The sequence below is a fragment of the Rhinolophus hipposideros genome, assembly GCF_964194185.1.
Source record: "Rhinolophus hipposideros genome assembly, chromosome: 20".
NCBI lineage: Eukaryota > Metazoa > Chordata > Mammalia > Chiroptera > Rhinolophidae > Rhinolophus > Rhinolophus hipposideros.
The window spans coordinates 21,748,710-21,773,491 of record NC_138066.1 but is presented as its reverse complement, the minus strand read 5'-3'; the positions used below and the strand labels follow the sequence as shown (position 1 = coordinate 21,773,491).

At 40.7% G+C, this 24,782-nt stretch overlaps 1 protein-coding gene across 12 annotated transcripts in view; it reads right to left on the bottom strand.

Annotated features, from left to right (window-relative positions):
* AP2B1 (adaptor related protein complex 2 subunit beta 1) overlaps positions 1-24,782 on the bottom strand; it is a 112,379-nt gene that overhangs the window by 3,358 nt on the left and 84,239 nt on the right. For all 12 annotated transcript variants that reach the window (XM_081027433.1, XM_081027429.1, XM_081027439.1 and 9 more), the window contains 3 exons: positions 13,469-13,553; positions 11,666-11,752; positions 4,736-4,890 (listed from right to left, as the gene is read on the bottom strand). In XM_081027433.1, coding sequence (XP_080883559.1) covers positions 4,736-4,890; positions 11,666-11,752; positions 13,469-13,553 — 327 coding nt within the window. The remainder of the gene's footprint in view (positions 1-4,735; positions 4,891-11,665; positions 11,753-13,468; positions 13,554-24,782) is intronic.

Sequence of the window (24,782 nt, the reverse complement as noted above, 5' to 3'; positions counted from 1 at the left end):
TCTACCATGGCCTCTTCTTCTAGTCTAATAATTACCAAATTAAAATTAAAAAGATTCCAACGTTGAACGCTGAGATTTTCACTTTGTAGGTCAACAAGCACAAAAGTTACACCCAGATTTGGACTCCTTATTAGATTAGGCAAAATACTACTATTACTAACACAACAGTGGAAGCATTCAAATTGCATTTAGAACCAGAAAATTTCATATGTGCTTTTTGTATTACCAACACCATCGCTGTTATTTATTAAGGTAGGTCAACAAAAGTTGTCTTTAACAATATAGCACCATGAGATTTTTAGATTTCACCTCTTTGTTCTCTTATTAGAGACTCTGGATGAGTTAACATAGTACAACAGGCGAGAATGTTTTTTTGGCAAAAATGTGAAGATATTGGTCAACCCTGAATTTCCTGAAAAAACTCACATCCTCAAAACCTGAAATTTTAAAAATGCAAAAAACAGGAAAACATCAACAGAGACTCTTTTTATGTACAGCTTCAAGGTTAGGTCTCTAAAGCATTTCCAAAAGTGCTGCTTGACATTAATCAGGAAGACAATTCTGATAAATGTAAACAACAACAACTAATTTAAGAATGTAAATATGCATAGAAAACAGATCCCTACCTGGTCAAAGGTACAGTGATAGGCATTTCCCTGACTTTTCAACTCCCTACAGAGGCAATTCTGTTATCACCTCCTCCACAGCCTCTCCACTGCCAGTGTTGTGGGAAATTCTCGTGGGACAATACATGCGTTCAGAAGAGGAGGAGAAGAAGCTAAAAATAGTAAGAACCGCCTAAAGGAGGTAATTCCCAGACTAAAAAAGGGAAGTTCCTCTCTCCCAAAACACTGTCCAGTATTTTTTCACATCTTTGTAACCAAACTTGAAGTTCTCCCAGTTGGAGGTTCATTTTTTTTGTTCAGAACTGGTAAGGAAAAGCTGCCTTTCTCAACAAAACACTGAACTGCAGAGGGGAGCCTGGGCGTGAGGTGGGGGGAGGCAATATGGACTGACCAAGCTTGGACCCTGACAGTTTCAGCTGCCCTTTGGAGGAGGGAGAAGGCAAGAGGAGGAAGAATGAATCTCTCCCCTCAACCCCTTTGTGAACTCTTACATCACCCCCCCCACCCCACAATTCCCAAGCTATCCCAGCCTTTAACAAAGGGTCAGGCTTAGACTTCAATCTACTCCTTGCTTTCCAACTAGTGCAGCTAAGACGAGCTAGAATGAATTATTATTATTATTATTATTATTATTATTATTATTTGGCTGAATCCTGAAGTTAAAGGGAAACATACACAAAGAACAAACAAAGAAGCTACATAATCTCACCTGCAAACTATAGCTAGGGCTCTGGGTCTCATTTTGTATGGTTCCTAAAGGAAGAGAGGCCTTACTAGGGCTTTAACATTCGAACTGCTAGCCTGCTTACGTGACACATCTTTAGTATCAACCACTTAGGAATGCCAGCCATCTAGACAGACCCACCAAGGGAAGAAGAGTCGCTTCTGCTGCCTAAGTAAGCCAAGGACTTACACATCCACTTCTGGTTTACAGTCTGGAACGCACATTTCACCTGGGATAAGTTATCTTTCCAGGTGAGATGCAGTTAATTAGAAAGAGGTAGCCTCACCCTTATAGGATAAGCATACCTTCTTAATGAAATATAGTAAGGACTGTAGTGGGGGAAGTGACTTATTCTCTCTTAGGAGACTAAGGGGCCATCAGTCCTCATGGGTTAATACCGGCTCAACCAGCTTTCTTTCCTCCTTACTACCTAGCTGAGATCAGATCAGTAATATAATGGGTGCTTGGGGTGATGGAGGAAAGGAAATGCGTTAGTACCGGCTCAACCAGCTTTCTTTCCTCCTTACTACCTAGCTGAGATCAGATCCATAACATAATGGGTGTTTGGGGTGATGGAGGAAAGAAAATGGATCTGAGTGATTCTGAAGTCTGGAGCACCATTTAGGGGAATGGATTAGGCCTGTGTCAGACTGTGACAGAAATTTCAGATGGTTTTGTGGGCAGTAGGAACCTAGTTATCACACAAATGGAAAACAGACAAGGGAGGAAGAAGTATAAACAAATACACCACTTACAAATACAGGGGAAGAGAGGTGGTTGTGGCTAAAAAGGGCCCCACGAGGACAGGATCTCACAAGATGCTTCCCCCCCCTTCTTCCGCCAACCCCCAACTCCGGTTCAAGCCAGTAGTTTCTCAGTCTAGTTGTGTAGGACACAGCTCCCTGGTCCATGCTGGTGGTGGTCTGAGCTTTGTGCTCCCCGCCCCCCCTGGGCCGAGGCAGTTGGTCGCCAGTCGTAGGTCAGCCACTCACAGCAACTCTCACGGGCTGCCGGCTGCTGCCCACTCACGCTGGCCGCCGGCCACTCCTGGGAGCACACAGCAGCCCAGCTCCAGGGAGAGCCGTTGTTCACAATCTTAGCTGTAGAGGGCGCAGCTCACTGGCCCGTGTGGGAACCAAATCCGTGACCTCGACCTCAGTGTCAGGAGCTCAGCGCTCCAACCACCTGAGCCACTGGGCCAAACCACGAGATTGTTTCTTACAGCTACATGTGAATCTACAGTTATTGCAAGATAAAAATTTAAGAAATATATAGGGGAGGAAATGTCCTTTAACAGGTGAATGGATAAACTATTGTACATCCAAATGGTACTACTTGGTGGAAAAAAGAACAAACTATCGATATATTCAACAACTTAGATGTCAAGGGTAGTGTGCAAAGTGGAAAACAACCAATCTCACAATGTTACACGTTGTGTGACTTTATATAACACTCTGGAAATGACACACTTAGAGCAATGGAGAACATATCAGTGGTTGCCAGGGGTTAGGGCTGGGGTGAGCGTCTAACTGTAGTTTGTGATGAGGACGAGTTCTGTGCCCTGAGTATGGTGGCAGATACACCTACAGATGTGTTAAGATGTCAGTATTGTACACTCCTCAACAATAACAACAAAAGAGTAATGTAAAAACTGGTGAAATCTAAATAAGATCTATAGTTTAGTAAATAATATCTTACCAATATCAATTTCCTGTTTGAACATGTAGAGTGGGTATGTTATCAGTTGGGAAACTGGGTGAAAGACAGATAGGAACACTATGTACTATTTAAAAAACTTTTTGCAAGTCAAATAATTTCAATATAAGAAGTTAAACTTCTTTTTTTTAATTTAACAAATTATGTTTAGGACAGTGATACCAAGAGGTTCTTCTCAAAATTATCTTTATCCTTATAATGAACAGAAAGAACACGGCAGGAAGTATTAAGATACCTGAATCCTAAGCACAACTCACCTACCAGCAAATTACACGCTCTTGAACAAGTCACTGATCAGTCTTAACTCTGGTTTCCTTAGCTGCAAACTAGGGATAACCATGCTTCTTTAACTTAGCTGAGGAGGAAGACTGGATACAGTAAAAGAATGGATGAAAACCAACACACACACGTACACACACAGCAAATTTCTAGGGAAGTAATAATACATGGGGTAATTTTATGAGACATTGATTTTACGGTGAAAATCTATCCCTCCAGGAACAGCACAGAAGAGTTTTCCTTTCTTGGGGAAACTCAAGGTAAGTGACAGGGTAGTTTCTTTTCAAAAAAAAAAAGGTGGGGAGGATTGGCAGTGGGTGAGAAGAGTGTACAGTTTATGGGGGGAAGCCTGAAGTTTCCCAGCTCACAAATGTTTGGGCAAAAAATCTAGCTTGCTAGGCCTCAGCAGCTCACACACACACTCGTCCAGCTTACTCACGGGAGGGAATAACTAGTGGGGAAAACACCAAGAATTTTCAGTTATGGGTGGTACTAGTATGCCCTTGATACATGCTAATGAAAACAGACTTGGCTGTTAAAATTAAGGAATGGGGTCACAGACTTTTCTAAGCTAAATGGCTAAAAAGCTCCCTTAATCTACTGCCTACTCAGTTTCCTCAGTTATTTAATATTGAAACCTATTCTCCTGTCATTGTCTAGTCCTCTCCTTCAAAATAGCCTACAAAACCCTCAAAAATAACAACACAGTTCCCCTATCCCGAGCAGTTTCTTGCACCGTACAAAATCAGATGACAAGCAGCATCCTAGTAGGAGATCACATTTTACAACAGCAAACAAATGCCCAGTGCGGGGTATAAATCTTTGTGACTTAATTTGCTCCTGTCCAAAAAATATTGCCAGAATTTAAACGTTTGTTGTAGTATTCAAGGAAGTTTTCCAAACTAAAGTTCCCTTAACAGCTTGCCAAAAGTGTGCCCCATTTTGCCTTACCTTTCATAACAAGCATTTCAGGACAATGCTAAAAAAGGTTCATGTGTCTCTGCCTCTGATACCCTTAGGCCATGAGCTCCAAAAGCAGGAAAGAAGCCCTTCTTGAAATGAGCTATGAGCTATGTAAACAATCCTCTTACAAGTACCTGGTTACCGTATCACATGCACAGATAGGCTAGAGAAGTCTCAGAGATACTGATAAAGTTGCCAGGTGTTGGGAGCCACTCTGTATATACAGCGGGAGCCTGAGGCATTTGCTGCCAGAGACACCATGCCTGCTGGATGGGGCAGACACTGCAGACAGGTCCTCTGAGAGGCAACTGAGGACTTCATTATTGACTGCTTGTTTTGGACACTTGGGGTCTGAAGTGCCTCCTTCAGGTCTTTCCAGGGTGCTCCCTCCTCAACCCCATCTCACCCATTCTGAGAAAGGCCTTACCGTATAATTGGGGTTTCCTGGCTGGATCCGCAGCTCAGCCAAGATCCAAATGCCATTAGTGAGCTTCAGGGACTGGTACAGCATGTCCTGCCCTTCCACATTCCTCTTGGCAATAGTATAGACGTTGTTGTTTTGCAACTTGCTGGAAACAGTGTCTAGAAACACAGATTCAAATCAGTATCAAACAAATGCATGCTAACTCTCTTATGACATCCTTACAGACCACGTGTGAAGTCCCCTGACAAGTACCATTCCATATGCATATGAATGTACATTTCAGAAAGCCTTTCTTCCACAATAGCAAAGTCAGAGAGAGGCTCTTCAAGTGCCTATCACATTCCAGGACAGAAAACAGAATAAGATGCAACTGAGCATTAATGTAAGAATTACCTGTGAAGATTATGGTGGGTCAAAGAAAGTTGGTAACCTTAAACTAGGTGCTAGACAGGTAAAAATGCTCTGAAGAAAACACAGACAGAAATGGGTGTACGAGCGTGCCGCAGTGACGGCCATGTTGCTATTTATTTCTGGAACATTGGTCCCAGAGCCAGGGATACAGACACCAATAGTCAAACCTGTACCACTACTTCCTGAGTCGCTACTACTTCACTATGAGCCACTCTGGCCTCAACTGCCAGATCAGAAAAGGGCACAGAGTAGCGGAATCCTACAAGTCAAATTCATTAACCTTGGATAGTTAAGATTATTTTTTTTAAAGCAAATTATTTCTTAAGCCTGTAGACAATACCATGCCTTAAAATTAATACTGAAATAAACTGTCTCAACAAAAGACTTTGAGAAAGACTGAAGTTGTACAAAGACGTCTACACAAGGTCCTGTAACCCCAGCTGCTGCTGCTGGTGGAGGCCTTCACAGTCACCAACCCAGCGTAAGGACAGGTTGGTGCTGGAGTCTCCTTGTGACTACAGCAGAGACATGATGTGCTCTAACTGAAGGTCATTTCTCTCTCCTTGTTTTCTTACTGCTAACATGAGATGTGTAGCATCAGAGAAAGAGAAACTTTAAAAGGAGATGAACACTGCTTTTCTGTTGATAGTGTATTACGTTCATTTCTGATAAGAATTCAAATTACTCGTGCCAACTTCAGGAACTAAATTCTTTCCATATAAAAATCTGTCATATTCTGTTGTGCTCTCTAGGAAGAGGCTGCCATGGTGGACGGTCTTTCTGTTCTCCTAGCTAGTAGGCTGTCTGAGTACAGGGATCCTGGAGTCTTTCATCGCTGTGCTTCCCACAGTATCTGGGACACAATGGCTACCCACCAATACCTGTGAATAAGCCTGGCTCAGGTGTTGGAGACGCTAATATGTACATAGTGCCAGAGGCATTAAAAACCACCTACTTAGATGTGGGCTGGTTTTGCAGGTAGTTCTTGCCCTAACATCTTTCTCACATATTCAAACCAGTCCAAGCTCAGGGGAGGAGGCCCTTAAGTCCATTCACTAAACCTGTGCACCACACTTAGTTATTACTTAACTTCCTCCCTTTTGTTTCCAAAGGTTTTCACTAACACCAAGCAGAGTAGTTATAACTTAAGAACTGGCTATCTTTGAGCTGCCAAAAAGTGTATCTTAGTGTAGTTATATGCCATATAACTGGAGGGGGCCTCAATAGATTTTAATCACCTTGTGAAGGGTTAGGCAGTTCTGGCGGTCACCTTGCTTCTCACAATGAAGGGTTCCTGCAGCTTAAACTGGGTTACTAGGCAACCTCGCCAGCTGGAGTTTGGCTAATATCTTTTGACAGGACTGTCTTTAACACATGAGGGGCTTGCTTTAAGTTGTAAAGCCATTCTTAACTTTCAAAACTCTTGCCCATTTCCAAGGAAGCAGGAAATACACACAGTAGAAATCTTTACTGAAGAGCCACCTTGTTGCAGAGGCACACATTCTAGACTATATATATATATATATATATATATATATATATATATATATATGTATATGTATATATATATATATATATATATACATACATATATATATATATATTCCTAAAGACATCTCATGATTTCACCACCTATATGAGACAATAGGCTAAGAGGAAGCATACAAATACACATACACACTCTCCCCTTCCAAAATGAGAAAATATGGCAAACAGCCAGGTAGAACAAGCAAGGAGAACAGATGTTAAGTTTAATGCATTTGGAAGCATTGTGGCCAAGAACCTGGCTCTGCTCTTCTTAAATGGCTGTATCATTTCTATCAGATTACTGAATGGAGGGAGGGTTCTATGGCATAAGGATGTGTGAGTTAACTTTTATTACCCTTAGATATTAAGTCTAAGCTTGAGGATATACAGATGGTAGGATAATCAGACTCTGCTAAATGTACTTATTAAGAATGGCAATGGGAGCCAGATGTAAGAAGGCTTCCCAGCCAAACTGCGATAGAATTCTTGACAAGATATCATAGATTTTTTGCGTACCCGATCTCCTGGGAAACAAGATGGAATCTTACAGGTCTGGGACCCTGAGAATGAGAAGGTAATATGAAGACAGAGATCTGCCTCAAAAGATGAAATAACAGAGGCTCGAAATGTGCATGTCCACTTATATGTGGATTTTTCAATTGACTCATGCAGTTCAAACCCACGTTAATTTTCAAGGGTCAACAGGTGGTTGGGAATCCATGTATGGGGAGGGCTGACTTAAGTTATCTGTGAAGTTTTGACTGCATGGGTGGTCAGAGTCCCTACACCCCAGGTTGTTCAAGGGTCAACTGTATTTGCTTCAAGATGTGATTTCTTCCGGTTCATTTGTCTTCTTCCCAAATTTGGCTCTTTGGATCTGAGGCCTAAAATCTTAGAAGGTGTGGATATGATCTTCCTTCTTTCATCTTCCTACTTTAGCTAAGATTGCACCTTTTCCAGCAGCAATAAGAGTGAAGACAGTACTCGGAAAGTGGGAAGGGGGGAATCTGCATTTGGGACCCAATGTGGTGGTCATCAGCAAGTTCAAAACCACTATGACTGCTGAAAAGAATACATTTTACCATTTAAACAAACAAACTATACTTAACTGCTGGCTGGCAAAGCATTTCCATTTATGAAATATTATGGAGGATGGGGAGAATCACGACAAAACAAAAAAAAGAACTCACCCTCACCTAGTCCTCATGCTAGAGAAAAATATTTGTCCCTTACTACAGTGCCTAAATAGGGAATACATACATCAGGTCTCTGATCTTTTCAGAGAATAAACAGTAAAAAAATAAAAAACAAAACACAAATAGGTTTCCTGACTGCTTGCCAGAAAGATTCTTTTTTTTTTTTTTTTTTTAATTTTATTTTGAAATTTTGGGGAACAGTGTGTTTCTCCAGGGATCATCAGCTCCAAGTCATTGTCCTTCAATCTAGTTGTGGAAGGCGCAGCTCAGCTCCAAGTCCAGTCGCTGTTTCCAATCTTTAGTTGCAGGGGGCACAACCCACTATCCCATGGATGGGAATGGAACTGGCAACCCTGTTGTTCAGAGCCTACACTCTAACCAACTGAGCCATCCGGCTACCCCAGAAAGATTCCTTTCTGGATATAGCTGGAGATGCAATTACTTCAGGTGCACTTAAGATAGTGGTCCCCGACATGTACCCATCCCAGATGCAGCTATCATGGTAAGCTGCAAAACAGATTCATACAACCTCCTGACACCAGTAGAGATGGCCAGTGCTAGGAAGCAGGAAACCCATACATTAGTGCCTTTCTAATATTTTCTAGTATTTACACAACTAGTGGCACCACAAGCACTCCTATCACACATACCTTTCTATCAAGATCTGATTAATTATTAAGGCTTGGGAAGAGGGTTTCTTCTTTCTTCTCTAGAAAGTAATGGAAGAGCAAAAGTAAAAGCTCAAGCTAGGCTGTAAGTCCTTTAAGCCTGTGACTTCCCATCGCCCTCAGGAATGTTACTTCCATCTGTCAAATGTCTACTCTGGCACAGAAAAGCTATTTAAAGTGTTGGTGCTATTGTGATTAGGGCAGATCAGCTGGAAAGGATGGTATTTTTAGCTTTCAGTTAGATCCAGGGTGTTGAATCAGAAGGCACTAATCTTGGAAATGTTCATGTTAATAGAGCCTTTGAGACTGGAAGGAAATGTAAAGGCCAGGGCACTCCTGACCTTGGGGTGCAGGCGGAGGAAAAGCCAGAAAGGATTAGTTAGTTATAGGAAGTGGTCTTGCAAGATTAGCAGTGATTTAGTGTGGGAAAATGATGGCCTTGGGCTCCTGGAGAAAATGAAGTGGCTGGTTCTGCTGCTCCATGTGCTGCACCGTCACAGAGCAGTGTGTCACTGGAAAACCCACTCGTTGGTATTTGGAGCACCCAAGGCAAGGAGGAACTGGCATGAAGCCATGGCAGAATTGATCAAAACGGAATTTGCTCTGAGAAACTGTTCTAGGCTACATCAGAGAAAAGAGCCCCACTGGGAGAAAGGCCAGACACTGCCTTGGCAAGATTATAAACGTACACCAAGGTGCAATGAGGTTCACAACTCCAACCTGGAAGCAGGGGGATCTTTTCTATTATTTTGGCAGGTCACATTAAAGCCCTCAGTTATCCAACTTCCATTGTTTGTTTTTGTTTTGTTTTGTTTTGTTAAGTATGTCCCTTTCATATTGGATGTCTGACACCAAACCTTCTTTTCAATTACTCAGGCCTTTTTCTGTGTCTCTATAGGCCAGTGTTTTCCAGATTTGTTGAAGGAATACTGGTGTTCCATAAGATGTTAATAATAGGCATTTTCTAATTTTTTTTTTAAAGATTTTATTGGGGAAGGGGAACAGGACTTTATTGGGGAACAGTGTGTACTTCCAGGCCTTTTTTCCAAGTCAAGTTGTTGTCCTTTCAGTCTTAGTTGTGGAGGGCACAGCCCAGCTCCAGGTCCAGTTGCCCTTGCTAGTTGCAGGGGGCGCTGCACACCATCCCTTGTGGGAGTCAAACAGGCAACCTTGTGGTTGAGAGGATGTGCTCCAACCAACTGAGCCATCCGGGAGGCAGCTCAGCTCAAGGTGCTGTGTTCAATCTTAGTTGAAGGGGGCGGAGCCCACTATCCCTTGCAGGAATCGAGGAATCGAACTGGCAACCTTGTGGTTGAGAGCCCACTGGCCCATGTGGGAATCAAACTGGCATCCTTCAGAGTTAGGAGCATGGAGCTCTAACCGCCTGAGCCACCGGGCCAGCCCCGGCATTTTCTAATTTTAAATTCCACAAAGAAATTCCGTTAACATTGAGTGAAACAGAGTTCTGCAATGAAGGACTGCAGCTTTTAGGGTGCTAATGTGCAACGGCAATCTCTAAGAGGCACACCACACACTGTATTTTTCAACTTTGACCACAGAATCCATTTTTTTAAGAAACAAGTGTCCTCAGGAGCATAATATATGAAATGATACCATAGGACCCACTACCACAAGGTGACTTATAACAAAGGGCCTCGTCTGTTCCAAGCTGGGTACAGAAGCTGCTTCTCTTTACAGGATCTGCTCTGGTTGTCACCATTCGTAGCCAATGTGGACCTGACGAGCTTCCTGAACTTATTCCTGAGCTTATTATACTGTGCAGAGCTGCCCAACCTCCCACACTCATCAAATGAGGTTTGTGGTAACGGACCACTGAGCCTCACAGAGGGACCGATAACCCTGGCATCTACCTAGAATATGGCACACAAAAAAGCTCAATTTGAGTATTTTTTGTGTGAAAAACCAACAAAAACTCTATAGTTTTGTTTAATAAATACATAATCAGTCAGAGTGAGAAACTTAGAACAAGAATTTATTAGAAAGAAGGCAGATATGTGGTATTCCTGAAGAGAATACTAACTAGTTATTACAATGGAAATTACAGAAGACATCTCCTCCCTCACCTCTCCAAGGGCACAGGAGAAGCCCTATGAGAAAAGATTTGTCTAAACAGGATAAGTACATCATAGAGCGCAAAAAACTAAAATTTAAAAGTCGGAGAGAAAACAGTGAGTTTTTTCTCTCTCCATGCACTGCCACACTGTCTCTCTCTCAGTTCCACACTGTGGCTACAATGGGATGGCAGCATGTGGGAAACCCTTATGAGAACCAATAGCATATGGAGGAAGAAATGATGAAATGACGGATAAATGAAGAAAGACGAGGTATAAACAAGGCTCACTTTCATTCAAACTCAAAGCCTTGTACTTACATGAGAGAGAGAGAGAGAAAGAGAGAGAGAGAGAGAGAACACCTGGGACAAACGTAGGCCTCTGAACAGCTTAGGGCTCCTTCCACTCCTGAGGAACTTTGGTGAAACAAAGCCCTAGGGACTGATAGCTGCTATTGTTTCTCCTCTTCTGTTACCTCTTTGATACTCTATTATAGTAATAAAAATAACTACAAAGGGTCTGGGGCTTTTTCATGATGATTAAAGAGGACAGTATCATGAAAGAGCTGATACAAGGCAAGAAAGAAAAAGGTTACCAACTAGTCTTTACTCATTAGTACCAACTAGTAGTTTACTAGTATTCTTGTTTAATAGCAAAAGATGCCAAATAAGGATGTCAGAGTCACCTTTCATCCAATCCTGAAGATAGATTCAAAAGGAAAAATTGTCCTTTTAATTCTTGGGAGAATGCACATCTTCAAGTGTCACTTCAATCATATGATGACTACAGGATGTGCAAGTCACATCACAGACACATGTTCAACTACTGAAGAATTGGGAAGATGGCACCATTCTAGTTCATTTCTCAAATCTGCTGGCTTGTAAATCATCTAGTACCTACATCAAAACATCCCAAGTTTTTAAAGAGAAGCCTGTGAAATAATATACCCATCATATACCCACTAGAAACAAGGCAGATGTAAAAAGAGGTAAGACAAAATTTCCAAATATCTAATTTGAATTTACTAAGATGAAAAGGAAATGTAGAGTCATTACTCACCAGCATTTAAATGACACTCCTTGATCTGAAACTGAAGTTCATTTTCATTGGGAATGTCCTTCCAAGTTGCAAGGAAGACCTGGCGCTCTGTATGGGGACGCATAGGGAAAGGAAGGATGAGCATAATCTGTGAATATTCTGATTTCTGATGCCTTGCACCATTTCTCCTTTGGAGTTCAGCTCTTGCAATACAGCCAGGGGTTGCCTGTGACTAGAGCCAGTTCTGAGCTACACAGAGGTGCTATACTCCAGGTCAATTAATCCCTCATCAGCAGCACTAAGATACACTGGAAAAGAGTTTACAGCTAGGGCTTAGTTTTGGCTCTACTGTTTTCCTATTTGGCAACTTTGGGTAAGTTTGTAACCTTTCTGATCCTAATTTCACCATATATAATTACCGTATTTGCCGGCGTATAAGACGACTGGGCGTATAAGACGACCCCCTAACATTTCCACTCAAAATACAGAGTTTGTTATATACTCGCCGTATAAGACTACCCCCTCTTCCACACACCTTCCACACACCAAATAACTTTCAGTTTAAAATTTGCATCATACTTCTTTCTTTTGGCTGGTGCCATGATAGGGATGATAGGGGTTTGACTGGTCGACATTTTCTATGCTGTACTGTACAATGGTGCAGTATTGTGGTTGGCTGTTGGCTGTATACAAAGCCTGATTTGATTGGTCCCTGCTCCCTGTTTGCCCGCCCTGTCACTATAGCAGTCTGGTCCACCCTTGCATCAGCATCTCCCTGGGACCTCACTAGTGCGCAAGTGCGAGCTCTTCAACATTCTAACAGGCACCATGATAGCGCAAAATCGCGAATCTTCAATGCATATGTAAAGAAATATACGGTAACCCGAATTTACCACACTCGCAAAATCGCACACAGCCGACCATACACCCAGTATGGTATCGCGATTCGCGATTTTGCGCTATCATACTGGGTGTATGCTCGGCTGTGTGCGATTTTGCGAGTGTGGTAAAATCGCATAACAGCAAAATCGCATAACAGCCGAGCATACACCCAGCAGCGCTGCTGATGCCTGAACGGTATGTGGAATGAAGTGGGCGGGCATCGGGAGGCCACTATGGCACGGGGCAAGCACTATGGGCAGTCTATCTGAAGTGTACCTGGCGTATAAGACGACCCCCCCACTTGGAGGCATATTTTTCGGGGCCAAAAAATCGTCTTATACGCCGGCAAATACGGTACATCTGTCCTGCCTACCCCAAGAGCCACTGTAAAAACCAAATCAATTCAGTGCCAATTGGATTTAATATGTACCAATATAAGCTAGTTTTATTAGAAGGTGGTTTCATAAGTAAGGGAAGAGAGAAATGCCAACAACTATATAGGGAATATTAGTGATTTACTATGAATTACTATAATTATAATGAAAAAGTGTGAAATATTGTGAGAACTACCAAAGTGTGACAGAGATACAAGTGAGCAAATGCTGTCAGAAAAATGGCGTCGACAGACTTGCTTGCCACAGACCTTCAATTTGTGAAAAACAATGTCTGCTAAGTGCGACAAAGCCAGGTATGCCTATACTCTGTATATGTTAGGGTGACTGGGTCATTCAGATACTGGTATTGTGATTTAGCCCAACACCAAAACAACACAAAAACTGTGACTCCGGTGAATAAAGAATTATCAATTATTAGAGCTTTAGAATAGCTTTACCCCATTTTTGAATCTTCAAAATAACTTGTATTTCTGGGCTATGTTCTGCCTAACGTTCAGGGAAAGGGCAAAGGTATGCATGTGACAGAAGGACAAGAGGAAGTACTCACCCATTTTACCATCTTCTACAAAAAGTACATTGAGTGGGATGAGGCAGCTGAAGTAGAAGACATCAATATTGTTTTTCACAGCCACCTGCCATGAGAGTAACAGGGAAAATTAGAACATCACAGGAAGCCAGGTAGGAGGGAAAGAATAGTTATGTGCCTAGAAATATATACCCTATTTCCCTCCTCTTTTAAACAATGCAGGACCCCCCAAATCAAGACATACCAGCCCAGACACTGCAAAATACATTCTTAACTCATTTCCACAATCAGAGCAGAGCACTGTCACAATCTGCAATTCTGCCTCTCTCTAGGAGGAGCCCCAGGAGGGATGAATTCAAGGCACAAGTTTCATACCCAGAATAATCTATTCAGTTATTCTTTTGTTTCTGTGGTTATTAATAGCAGCTGCTGCTACTGTTTACTAAGAACCTATTAATATTATTGCCAATCCTCATTATTACTATCCCAAACAAAGTGTCACTGCCCTCTCATTTTAAAGATGACGAACTGAGATTCAGAAAGACCCAGAGTCACATTTCTAGTACACAGAAGAACCAGGTTCAAATGTATTTTTATCTGACCCTAAATGTTGATTTTTTTCCCCTTCTCCACAGTAACTAGTCATATTGTCCCTTATCTTTTTTGAGATACTGGTTTTAAATTTGTTTCTTTTATAAAATCTTATTTCCCAAGTCCTATGGTTGGTAAAAGCTTGTGGGTCAAAAACACTGGTAAATCTGATGACTATAAGAAGGAAAAACCTTTGAACAAATGAATAATTGAGTTTTCTCGCAACACAAGCTTCTGATTTAGGTAAGCTGTGATTCTACCATGACCTGTTCTATTCAGAGCATGCTGTTTATATTTTTTTAAAAGTTACAGTATGTATTTCTATTCAAGAGGAATACTGATTGGCATATATATTCAGAAACAGATAGACTACTGTGGCAGATTATAAGAACCATATCCTGAAAAAAGGGAGAGTAGGAGGAGAATTACTTTAAACCACCACTTCCCACTGGTTTCTGTCACTAGTGACTTTTCTATTTGTGCTCTGGGCACTGCAGGAAAACATTTCTCTGGGCAAGTTCTATAATCAGTAACCATGCCTATTTCTCCCTCATTTTGCTCTAAGAAAATAAAGGGGAAAAAAGTACCTAACCAGAACCACTATTTCCACTCCACTCCTCCTTTTGGGACAAATGTCAAAACTTTGGCTATGAGCTCCAAATATCCTTTCCAAAGTACTTCTAGTTCTTTAACATTTATTATGAACTCATCTTCCCCACCTTCAATAGTACCTTTATTTCCTCCTCCATAATTTAGTTATGTCTACTTGACAGTCTTTCTGTTCTCTCTCCCAGAAGAACCCATCAAATTACTTTCCTTGTAACTTGTGTTTTTAACCTTTCAATTACCAACCCCCTAGAAGTTTCTGACCTATATCAGATAATCTGATGCCTAAAATGCTGAGTGAGCAGGATTCTCAAAAAGCTTGAGAATGATGAATGCAAGCAGAAAAACCAACCACAGGAAAAAAGGACTTTAGACATTATTTTGTATATATCAGAGTACCATTTCAAAAGATTTACACCAGAGTGGGCTTCTGGGAAAGACGTATTTTCTAATCAATCTGGTATTCAGCAATGAGAGACAGAGAACTCTTACCGTGTTTCCCCGAAAATAAGACCTAGCAGGACAATCAGCTCTAATGCGTCTTTTGGAGCAAAAATTAGTATAAGAGGGGCTGGCCCGGTGGCTCAGGCGGTAGAGCTCCATGCTCCTAACTTCGAAGGCTGCCGGTTCGATTCCCATATGGGCCAGTGGGCTCTCAACCACAAGGTTGCCAGTTCAATTCCTCGAATCCCGCAAGGGATGGTGGGCTGTGCCCCCTGCAACTAAGATTGAACACGGCACCTTGAGCTGAGCTGCCGCTGAGCTCCCGGATGGCTCAGTTGGTTGGAGCGCATCCTCTCCAACCACAAGGTTGCCAGTTCAACTCCTCAAGTCCCGCAAGGGATGGTGGGCTGTGCCCGCTGCAACTAGCAACGGCAACTGGACCTGGAGCTGAGCTGCGCCCTCCACAACTAAGATGGAAAGGACAACAACTTGAAGCTGAACGGCACCCTCCACAACTAAAGATTGAAAGGACAACCTGACTTGGAAAAAAGACCTGGAAGTACACACTTTTCCCCAATAAAGTCCTGTTCCCCTTCCCCAATAAAAAATAAATAAATAAATAAATAAAAATATTTTAAAAAATTAGTATAAGACCTGGTATTATATTAATTATATTATATTATACAAAGTCTTATAGCAAAATAAGACTGGGTCTTATATTAATTTTTGCTCCAAAAGACGCATTAGAGCTGATTGTCCAGCCAGCTCTCATTTTCGGTGAAACACAGTATTTCAGATAAGGGTACCGGGACATTTAGCCGTGAAAACGGGGGTGGGATGGGTGGGCCCGAGTGGGTTACATAAAGGTCTTACGTGAAATGCGAGTCATTATCATTACTATCATCTCTGAATATAATGTGGTTGTATTTCATAATGTGCCATTCATTCAAACATTTATTAATGTTGACTATATCGTAACCATTTGAGACATGAGTGCAAAGAAAACAGAAAATATAATCCTAGTCCTCCAGGGGATAATATTGGCGGTACTTAACCAAATACTTATATTAGAATAATCTGGAGAGATTTTTCAAAACTGATGCCATGCCAGGGCTCTATCCTCTATAAAAGAATAACAATCTCTAACTCTGGGACCTGGCATATATACTATTTTGGAAAAAGTTCCTAGGAAGATTAACCAGATAAGCAATTAATTTAGAACAACGTTACTGAAGAAGTCTGAAGCGGCTTGTAAGTATCTTGTTCTTCGGAGGGAATCCTTATTCCCACTGGGTGTCCTTTAACTTACAGGAAAGCTCCCTTAGGTTAGCAGTGCGAAACCATTCTGCCTGAAGACCCTTTTATTATAATAAACAGATGAAAGTCATGGACACTCTTCCTGAAAAACGTACTTGCAACATTCTGACATACAATTTCAGGGGTTTCAGGATACCCCAAAAACTACCCCTGGACTTGTTCTAGGATAATTCTGAGAAGTTGGGACACCCAAATCACAGGCAGCAGACACGGTGGTTCAGAACAAGGACTTGGGAACCAGACCAGACAACCCTGATTTCGAATTTTGACTTTGTCACTTATTAGCTGTGTGACTTTGGGCAAGTAGTACTCAGCTCAGTTTCCTGTTTGTAGAATGGAGATAACAACAGTACTGAATGCATAGGTTCTTAAAAGGATAATGAGTTAATATTTGTAAAGCACTTAGAATGGTGCCTGGCTCACAGTAAGTACTAAAACAAGTGTTTAATAAAGAAAAATTCCTTTTATCTTTCACCATCTTCTGTTTTATTCAGAATTTTTCATAATTAAGGATAACCAAATTAGACGTATCTGAAATCTTACTACGCTAACAAGAGATCAGAAGTAAAAAGGCTTAGCAAATCGTAAGCTTAATTTAATGATTCTTCTTGCTACTGTGCCCTTGGTAAAATACCATCTCTTTATAGGATCAACTGCACACAGGTCACTGGAAGGAAGTGCTGAATCTCTTACGTTAGCTTTTCAAAATCTGCATTTTGCAGCTCTCCAACTTTTGCTCTTGGCTAGAACTGTGTTCATTTTAAGAATACCATATTTTGCCGTGTATAATGTGCTCCCACGTTTTTGGCCCAAACTTTCAGGTAAAAATAGCTTTCATTTTAATTTTTTAATTCAAATTTTTATTTGCTTACATTTAGGTACTTGTTTTTTGTGTTACAAAGGAATTGTAACATTTATTTTTTTAACATATTGTGGTATGAGAAAGTTTATGTAACAAATCATTACAAACACAAGAACAGATACAAGGTACAAGAAATGTTATGTGCCGGTAACACATTTATGACATTTACGCGTCACAGAAGGCCAAGAACTCTTGTCACTGCAAGTGCGGTGTAAATTCAACAAAAGCAATTATCGTATCCCAGGCTGTTATTTTGCATATGGATATCATTACTGATTTCTAGAGTTACCCTTGTAACTCATACGCATAAATAAAATAATTAAAAACATTTACATAGATATGGACTTAGTACTACCCAAGTATACTGTGCATCCTTATTTTCCCCTCCCAAACATGGACCAAAATAATGCCCATTACATACGGTATATAGGTCTCCTGGATCTCCCTCTCTAAACGAATTCCTTAACTTTGACCACATCAAAATTACTTCTTGTTCTCCAAACACTGAAATTCACAGCTCTGCCTTTTTACGTGGTGTTCTTTGTGCTTAATATATCCTTCTCCTGAAGCTTTAGCTGCCTGGAAAAACACCTATTTAATCTTAAGGTTCAGTTTAAGCTTGAATTTGTCAGGAAAGCTCTTATCCCTCCCCAAAGTACCCAGTGCATACACTTCTATCTACAACAGCATAAAATAACTGCTTACATCTCAACCTTGTTTTTTGAAAACTCAATACAATGAGCTCCTTGGGTGCAGGGGCTCTCATTTTCACTAGCATACTCGTGGCTCAATGAATATTTGTTGGATGAAATTAAGGGAAAGAGGACAAACGGAATGGAACACAGGTTTCTCATCCTTGTTCTACCTCTACATCAGTCATATGCATAGCACACAGTCCCATCAGTAATGTCTCTCCTTGGGTAAATTCATACTCAGTGAGGCAGGGGTGGGGGAGGGGATGATACGTGGGCTCTTTTAGTTTCAAATCACTGAGCTAAAATAACATCTATATGCTAAGGAAGAATAATACAGGTAGTAGATCACAACCCAAAGGAAATGAGATTCTTCAGGGATGTGCCAATCAGTCCTTGGGAGTTAAGGCATAAAAGAATCAAGGGAAAAACACAGTATGAAGCCAGTTCAATTTCAATCCAGATGGTGTTACTTTTAAATAGAACTGAGTCCGCCTTAAAGAGTATGATATTGATTGCTTCAGAGGGAGGGGAATTCCTTGTTTTTTGAAAACTATCCCAACAGGTACAGAATAGGAAGACATAATCCAGACAAGCTGGAGAACTATTTTCCAAGAGTTTTTTCCCCATTTTTTATTTTGTTTATTTTCCAAGAGTTTTAACATCAATACCTGCTCGCCTATGGGAAGTCAATGATCATGTATATATCCAAACGCCTACTTAGTATCTTCACTTGGATAACAAATACCTCAAATGAACATGTCCAAAACCAAACTCTCCATTTCTCCTCCTTATCCTTAAATAGAACCTGCTGTCTTTCTAAGCTCAGTAAATGGAATAGTGCAAAGCTGTTTAATGGTCTCCCTGCTTCTGCACTCGTCTCCCCACCCCCAACACCTAGCTTCCCCAGTCTATTCTCAACACAGCAGTCAGAGGGATCTTAAAATGTAGGTCAGCTCATAAATACTTCTCTGCTCAAACCTCCAATGACTTCCCATCTCAGAACAAAAATCAAAGCTACAACTGCCTGGAATGTGATGCCCGTTACGTGCTACTCCTAGCCCCACGTAAGCCACCACCAGGCATGCTCCTCTCTTACGGCTTTTTGCATTTGTTATGTTTTGGTCTGGAATTCTCTTCATCCAGAAATCTGCATGGCTCATTCTCAGCCTCCTTTAGGTCTTTGTGTTTAGCAAATATTATCTTTTCACGTAGGTCTCCCATGACCAACATATTTCAAAACTACACCATCAATCTCCAACCCCAATTCCCTACCCCATCTCTGCTTTATTCTTCTCCATTGCCCTGACATACTATCTTACGTATCTGTTCGTTTATAGCGTGTCCCTGTGCCATCTACCCCACCTCCAAATTCCAGGAGGGAAGGGATTGTCTATTGTTCACTACTGTATTCTCAGTTTCTAGAACTGGTACTGGCACAGAATAAGTACTCAACAATAATGATTGTAAAATATACCACTCAAAGTTCCTAACAACCATTTAGATTTAGCGAAGACATGAACTTGATCTAAAGTTTCCAAAAGAACAGTAATTCTCAAGTCTTTTCTAGTGTTTTTCCCTTAACAGAAGAGGAAAGTATGGATATATTATCTTCGGGAGTGGAGACAGGGGCAAGGGCCAGGATTAGGGGTATAATATGAAGTAGCCCACTGCAAGAACAAAATTTCTTTGAAGCTGCATGCTAGTCCATAATACAGCTATACGTTTTAATATGAAAATGTGTTTTTCCCTTTACCTTTGAGTAAAACTGGTGCTCCAGGAAAATGTGTCACGTATGTTCTTCAGCTTCAAGTACCTCCTAGCAGTGTGTTTTTAAAAACTGTGGGTCACAACCAAAAATTGTGGTTCTTAAAAATTTACTTAGTGAGCTGAAAATAGCACACACACACACAAAAAAAATAAAAAATATCAGAGCATCTCGTGAAGAGTAACTAATGCTCCCTGAAAGTATTTCAGTTTTATGTGTGTTGTGTGTGTATACTATGTAAAATATATTTCTCATTGTAAGTTACAGTCAAAAAAGTATAAAAGCCATAATCTTCACACACCAAAATTAAAAGCAAGCAGTAAAGAAATGGGTTTAAAGAGCTAAGGAACAGAATGCACACCTCAGCTGCTGCTTTGCGGATGCCTGAAGCAGATCGCAGATGGTACCAAGGAGATTACCTAATCTTTGGTTCTTCTGGTCTGTCACGTGAAACATGTGGCCGTAACAGTTATTAACTTGCCTCTCAGGGACATCAATAGGAGGTGCAAAAAGAAATGATTCTGAGGCACTTGGAAAACACAAAAGAAGGCTATAAATGCTTAATAATAATAATGATTTTTTAAAGTTACTTTCAGTGGCTTCTGGGGAAAGAGCAGCCTGTCAGCTTCAGCCTGTAACCAGCAATTAAGTTTCTTTCCATAGTATAGGAAGCCTGCTGCGGTAGCTGCAGTGTCTTTATGGTGGCACAGCTGTAGACGAACAGGCTAAATTAATATTCTAACCTTGTTCCAGTGCACTCCAAAGTACTATAAAAAGGTACGAAATGAACTCAGTCTGAACTCTAGCAAATACAGCCTCTCACCACACCTCTCACCACAGATAACCACAGGAGTCACTGCCACAAGAAAAACCAAGGCAAGTGGCACACAGCTCACCTTTGAGAGTATATCATCTATTCTTCCATGATGTCACTCATGACCTTTCCAAGTCTCTGAAGAATATTTTTTCTTTTATTATTCCTCTCCATTTAGCTTTTAGAAAGATTATTTACAGGCTGGTCCAAGCTAAGACCAGGCAGTGACGCCAACCATCTCCATTCAGTTCTCTTGAGGAATGATGATTCAGATGTATTGCAAGCACCACACCACCTAGTCAACAGATCCTAGGGGAATGGCTCTGAGTGACACGTTTTTAATGGCACTGACTCCAACTGTGTGATATATGTCATCTGAGACTCAAGCAGAAGTGGCTCTTTCTGTTAGCTGCTGGAGTTAACTAAATCTACCTGTAGTTCTGCATTCCTAGTCAATGCAAAAAAGTATCTCCCATCTTTAGTTTAAATATGGTCCTCCATTTCAAACCCATTTGAAAATTAGTGAGGAAGCCAGTGTGGCGAGAGTGGAATCAGTGGGAGAGTAGCAGATGGAGTCAATGAGGTAAGGCGGCCTGGCTAGATCGTGCAGGGCTCTGCAGACCCCTGTTAGGATTCTGGTTATTCACCTTAGAAAAAAGACCAGTGCACGTTCTTCCAGATTAGTGGTCTACACACTTGGGCAGTAGTATAGCGAGAATCAAGCAGCTGTCACAACTCTGATAGGACCAGAGCTAAGTGGAGAGAATCACTGGCAGCTGTGTGCCTCACAAGAAACCCAGGTCGAGGGAAAATAATGCTAAGCTACACTGCTTCTGTTCCTGCTCCAGGAAGCTTCCTGATTTAAAAGATAATTTCATGTTAGGCAAAATAAATCAGGACTCACAGCAAATGTCTAGGTGATCTCTTTCTGCCAATATAGAACCCACCTGCCGTATTATACTGACTAATCTGTACAGGCTCTAAACCTAAAGATATCCATTTCTCTCTTTCTCCCTTTAACAACAGCTTTGTGTATCTTGCTAGGACTGGCTGGTGGGCCCTTGGTTACAGCTCTTGTACCTTAGAATACTATCTACATTAACAACATGAACTGTTTGCTGTGTAGGGCTTATTGTTGAACTTAAAATACTGTACGGAATGACAAAATAGTGAGGATAGAACTGGTAAACTATTATCAGTTAAAGTGATTAGATATTCCATACCCCAGACTGGTTTGTCATAGGGCAGAAGGCCCAACGGAAGTGCAATAGAAAAATAGACCACACTAATGAGAGTGAGTGAACGTTATTCATTTTTAAATCCTGGAGTAAAAATGATTTAGAATCTAATGTAGGTTCCAGATAATCAGCATGCAGTCTCAGATCAGTTAGCAGCAAATTAGAAATGAAATAGGTTCACAGGTGTGTCTATGAGTATGTACTGACTGGTATATTACCTCACCTTAATGTGGACAAAGAAGGGTATGTGGCTGCCAAAGTGACTGGGCACATGGGCAGGACACTGCAAGGATGCTGTCTCTGAGTAGTTTTACTGGGGAAACAGGTCATACATAGACGGGATAGAAATTATTGTGAGTAGCACAGCGTGAGCTATGAAATTGAGAAGTTTTTTGCTTTCATATTTGGAGTACCTGCCTTCTAAACTCCTTCAGTAGTTCCTGGGAAGAAATGTTAGCACCAAACTGAGGACCACCATTCATCTACACACTTTTCAAAAATGATCAAATAATTATTTTCCTCTGTCTCCAACTGTAATGGATTCTAAGTACATTTACCAGTGTTTCTACTTCTGTTTTTTCTTAAAACTAGAATAAATCTGACATCTGTTTGCAGTACACACAAATAAATGTCCTTCCATAAACTTCGGCTTTCCTGAAGTGGAATAAAATGGAAAATGAATTCAGACTGAGTATACTTTCATCATAGGCCTGCCTGACTGATTTTCAGGTCCTGTGAGCACTGGCTCAGAGAGAAACTTATCTATAAAATCTTAGCTGTAAAACTAGGATCTACAGATAGAATTCAAAAACATATTTTAGTTCAATATAAATAACTTCCTAACCAAGTTTTAGGAAGATAAAAATGGGCCATTTTACAGTAGTAAATCATTAGTAGTATTCAGGCAAATGCCGAGACTCCAGTGACTGCTCATATAGGGTAAATTCCATCAGAAACAGGGTTTGAAACAGACATTAAAAGTTACCCCTTCCAACCATGAGATTTTACATTCTTTATGTTTGTACACTGACACAGCTCAAAGTTCTTCTCAAGTTTTACTTTCAAAATGTATGGACCTTGAGACCATGACGCCTATGCATAATTCCTACATAAAAAATTTGAATAAAGCTAATTCTTTTCATATCTCATTGAATATGATGCTACAGCAAAATATAATAGTGTACATTATAAGGGAAGGATATAGCTCTCAAGTGGGCTTCAATCCAGCTCAAGAAAAACGCCAGTCAAATAGACATATGAAAAAATGCTCAACATCGCTAATCATCAGAGAAATGCAAATGAAAACCACAATGAGATATCACCTCACCCCAGTCAGAATGGCTTTCATCAATAAGACAAATAGTAACAAGTGTTGGAGAGGCTGTGGAGAAAAAGGAACCCTCATCCACTGTTGGTGGGAATGCAGACTGGTGCAGCCGTTATGGAAGGCAGTGTGGAGGTTTCTCAAGAAATTACGAATAGAATTACCATATGACCCAGCAATCGCTCTCCTGGGTATCTACCCAAAAAATCTGAAAGCATTTCTCTATAGACACGTGTACGCCAATGTTCATTGCAGCTTTGTTTACGGTGGCCAAGACATGGAAACAACCAAAATGTCCTTCGATAGATGAATGGATAAAGAAGTTGTGGTATATATACACAATGGAATACTATTCGGCGTTAAGGAAAGATGATATAGGAGCATTTGTGACAACATGGATGCATCTTGAGAGTATAATGCTAGGTGAAATATGTCAGACAGAAAAAGCAGAGAACCCAATGATTTCACTGATATGTGGTATATAAACCAAAAAGAACAAGACAAACAAATGAGAAACAAAAACTCATAGACACAGACAATAATTTAGTGGTTACCAGAGGGTAAGGGGGTGGGGGGTGGGTGATGAGGGTAAAGGGGATCAAATATATGGTGATGGAAGGAGAACTGACTCTGGGTGGTGAACACACAATGGGATTTATAGACGATGTAATACAGAATTGTACACCTGAAATCTATGTAACTTTACTAACAATTGTCACCCCAATAAATTTAATAAAAAAAAAAAAAGAAAAAAGAAAAACGCCAGTGAGTTGCCTTTATTTCCAACCTATGATGTACATTAAGTCTTGGTGAAGTCCCTTACTGCATAAAGACCACATAGTTAAATCTATTTTCCAATCGTTTGTCATACAGAAACACAAAACTGACTCCATTTTTCATCATCAAGTGCTAACTTACTATCATGATATAAAGATGGCTGGGATTTTTATAGATGAAAACCAACAGATCACTTTTATTACTACTTTAGAACTACACTGTGAAATTCATTATGATTTGCTCAAGATTGGCAGCATCGGCTTCTGTTACTTGGGTAATCTGATCTCACAGGCTTTTTCGGGTTTTTTGTTTTGTTGTTTTTTTTTTAAAGGAGGCCACAGCTGACAGTGGCCCATATGCTGATTGAACTGGCAATCTTGGTGTTATCATTACCACGCTCCAACCAACTGAGCCAACCGACCACCCCAACAGGCCTTTTTTTAATAAAGCACTAGCTCCCAAACTTGGGTGTTGTGAGAACTGAATTCTGGGTTTCAGGAAAAACTATCTCCTGTCACTGAGACCAGGTTTATGCTCCCTTAGACCACTTCTGCTTATCAGAATACAGAACTCTTGTCTACTGCTTATGTGTGGTTATTCAAGCAGGGCAATTGCTACGAACAGGCATATTCCTACAAGAGTCCCAGAAGCCAGTAGTTGAGTGCTGGTTATATTAAGATAAAAGATATAGCCTAGTAGAATCTTGATGCCTTGACAAAAAAGAAAAGATGAGGGGTGTTCTCAATAAGTACAACCTAATAACAAAAGGAATATCTAGTATATAAGATACTCTATTTCTCAGCTGAGATTAAAGGATATGTTTACAGTCTTGATGTGACATGAAAAATATATCAAATTTGAAGTAGCAATCACAGAAAGTAATTTTCTCTTTTGTTTTCTTG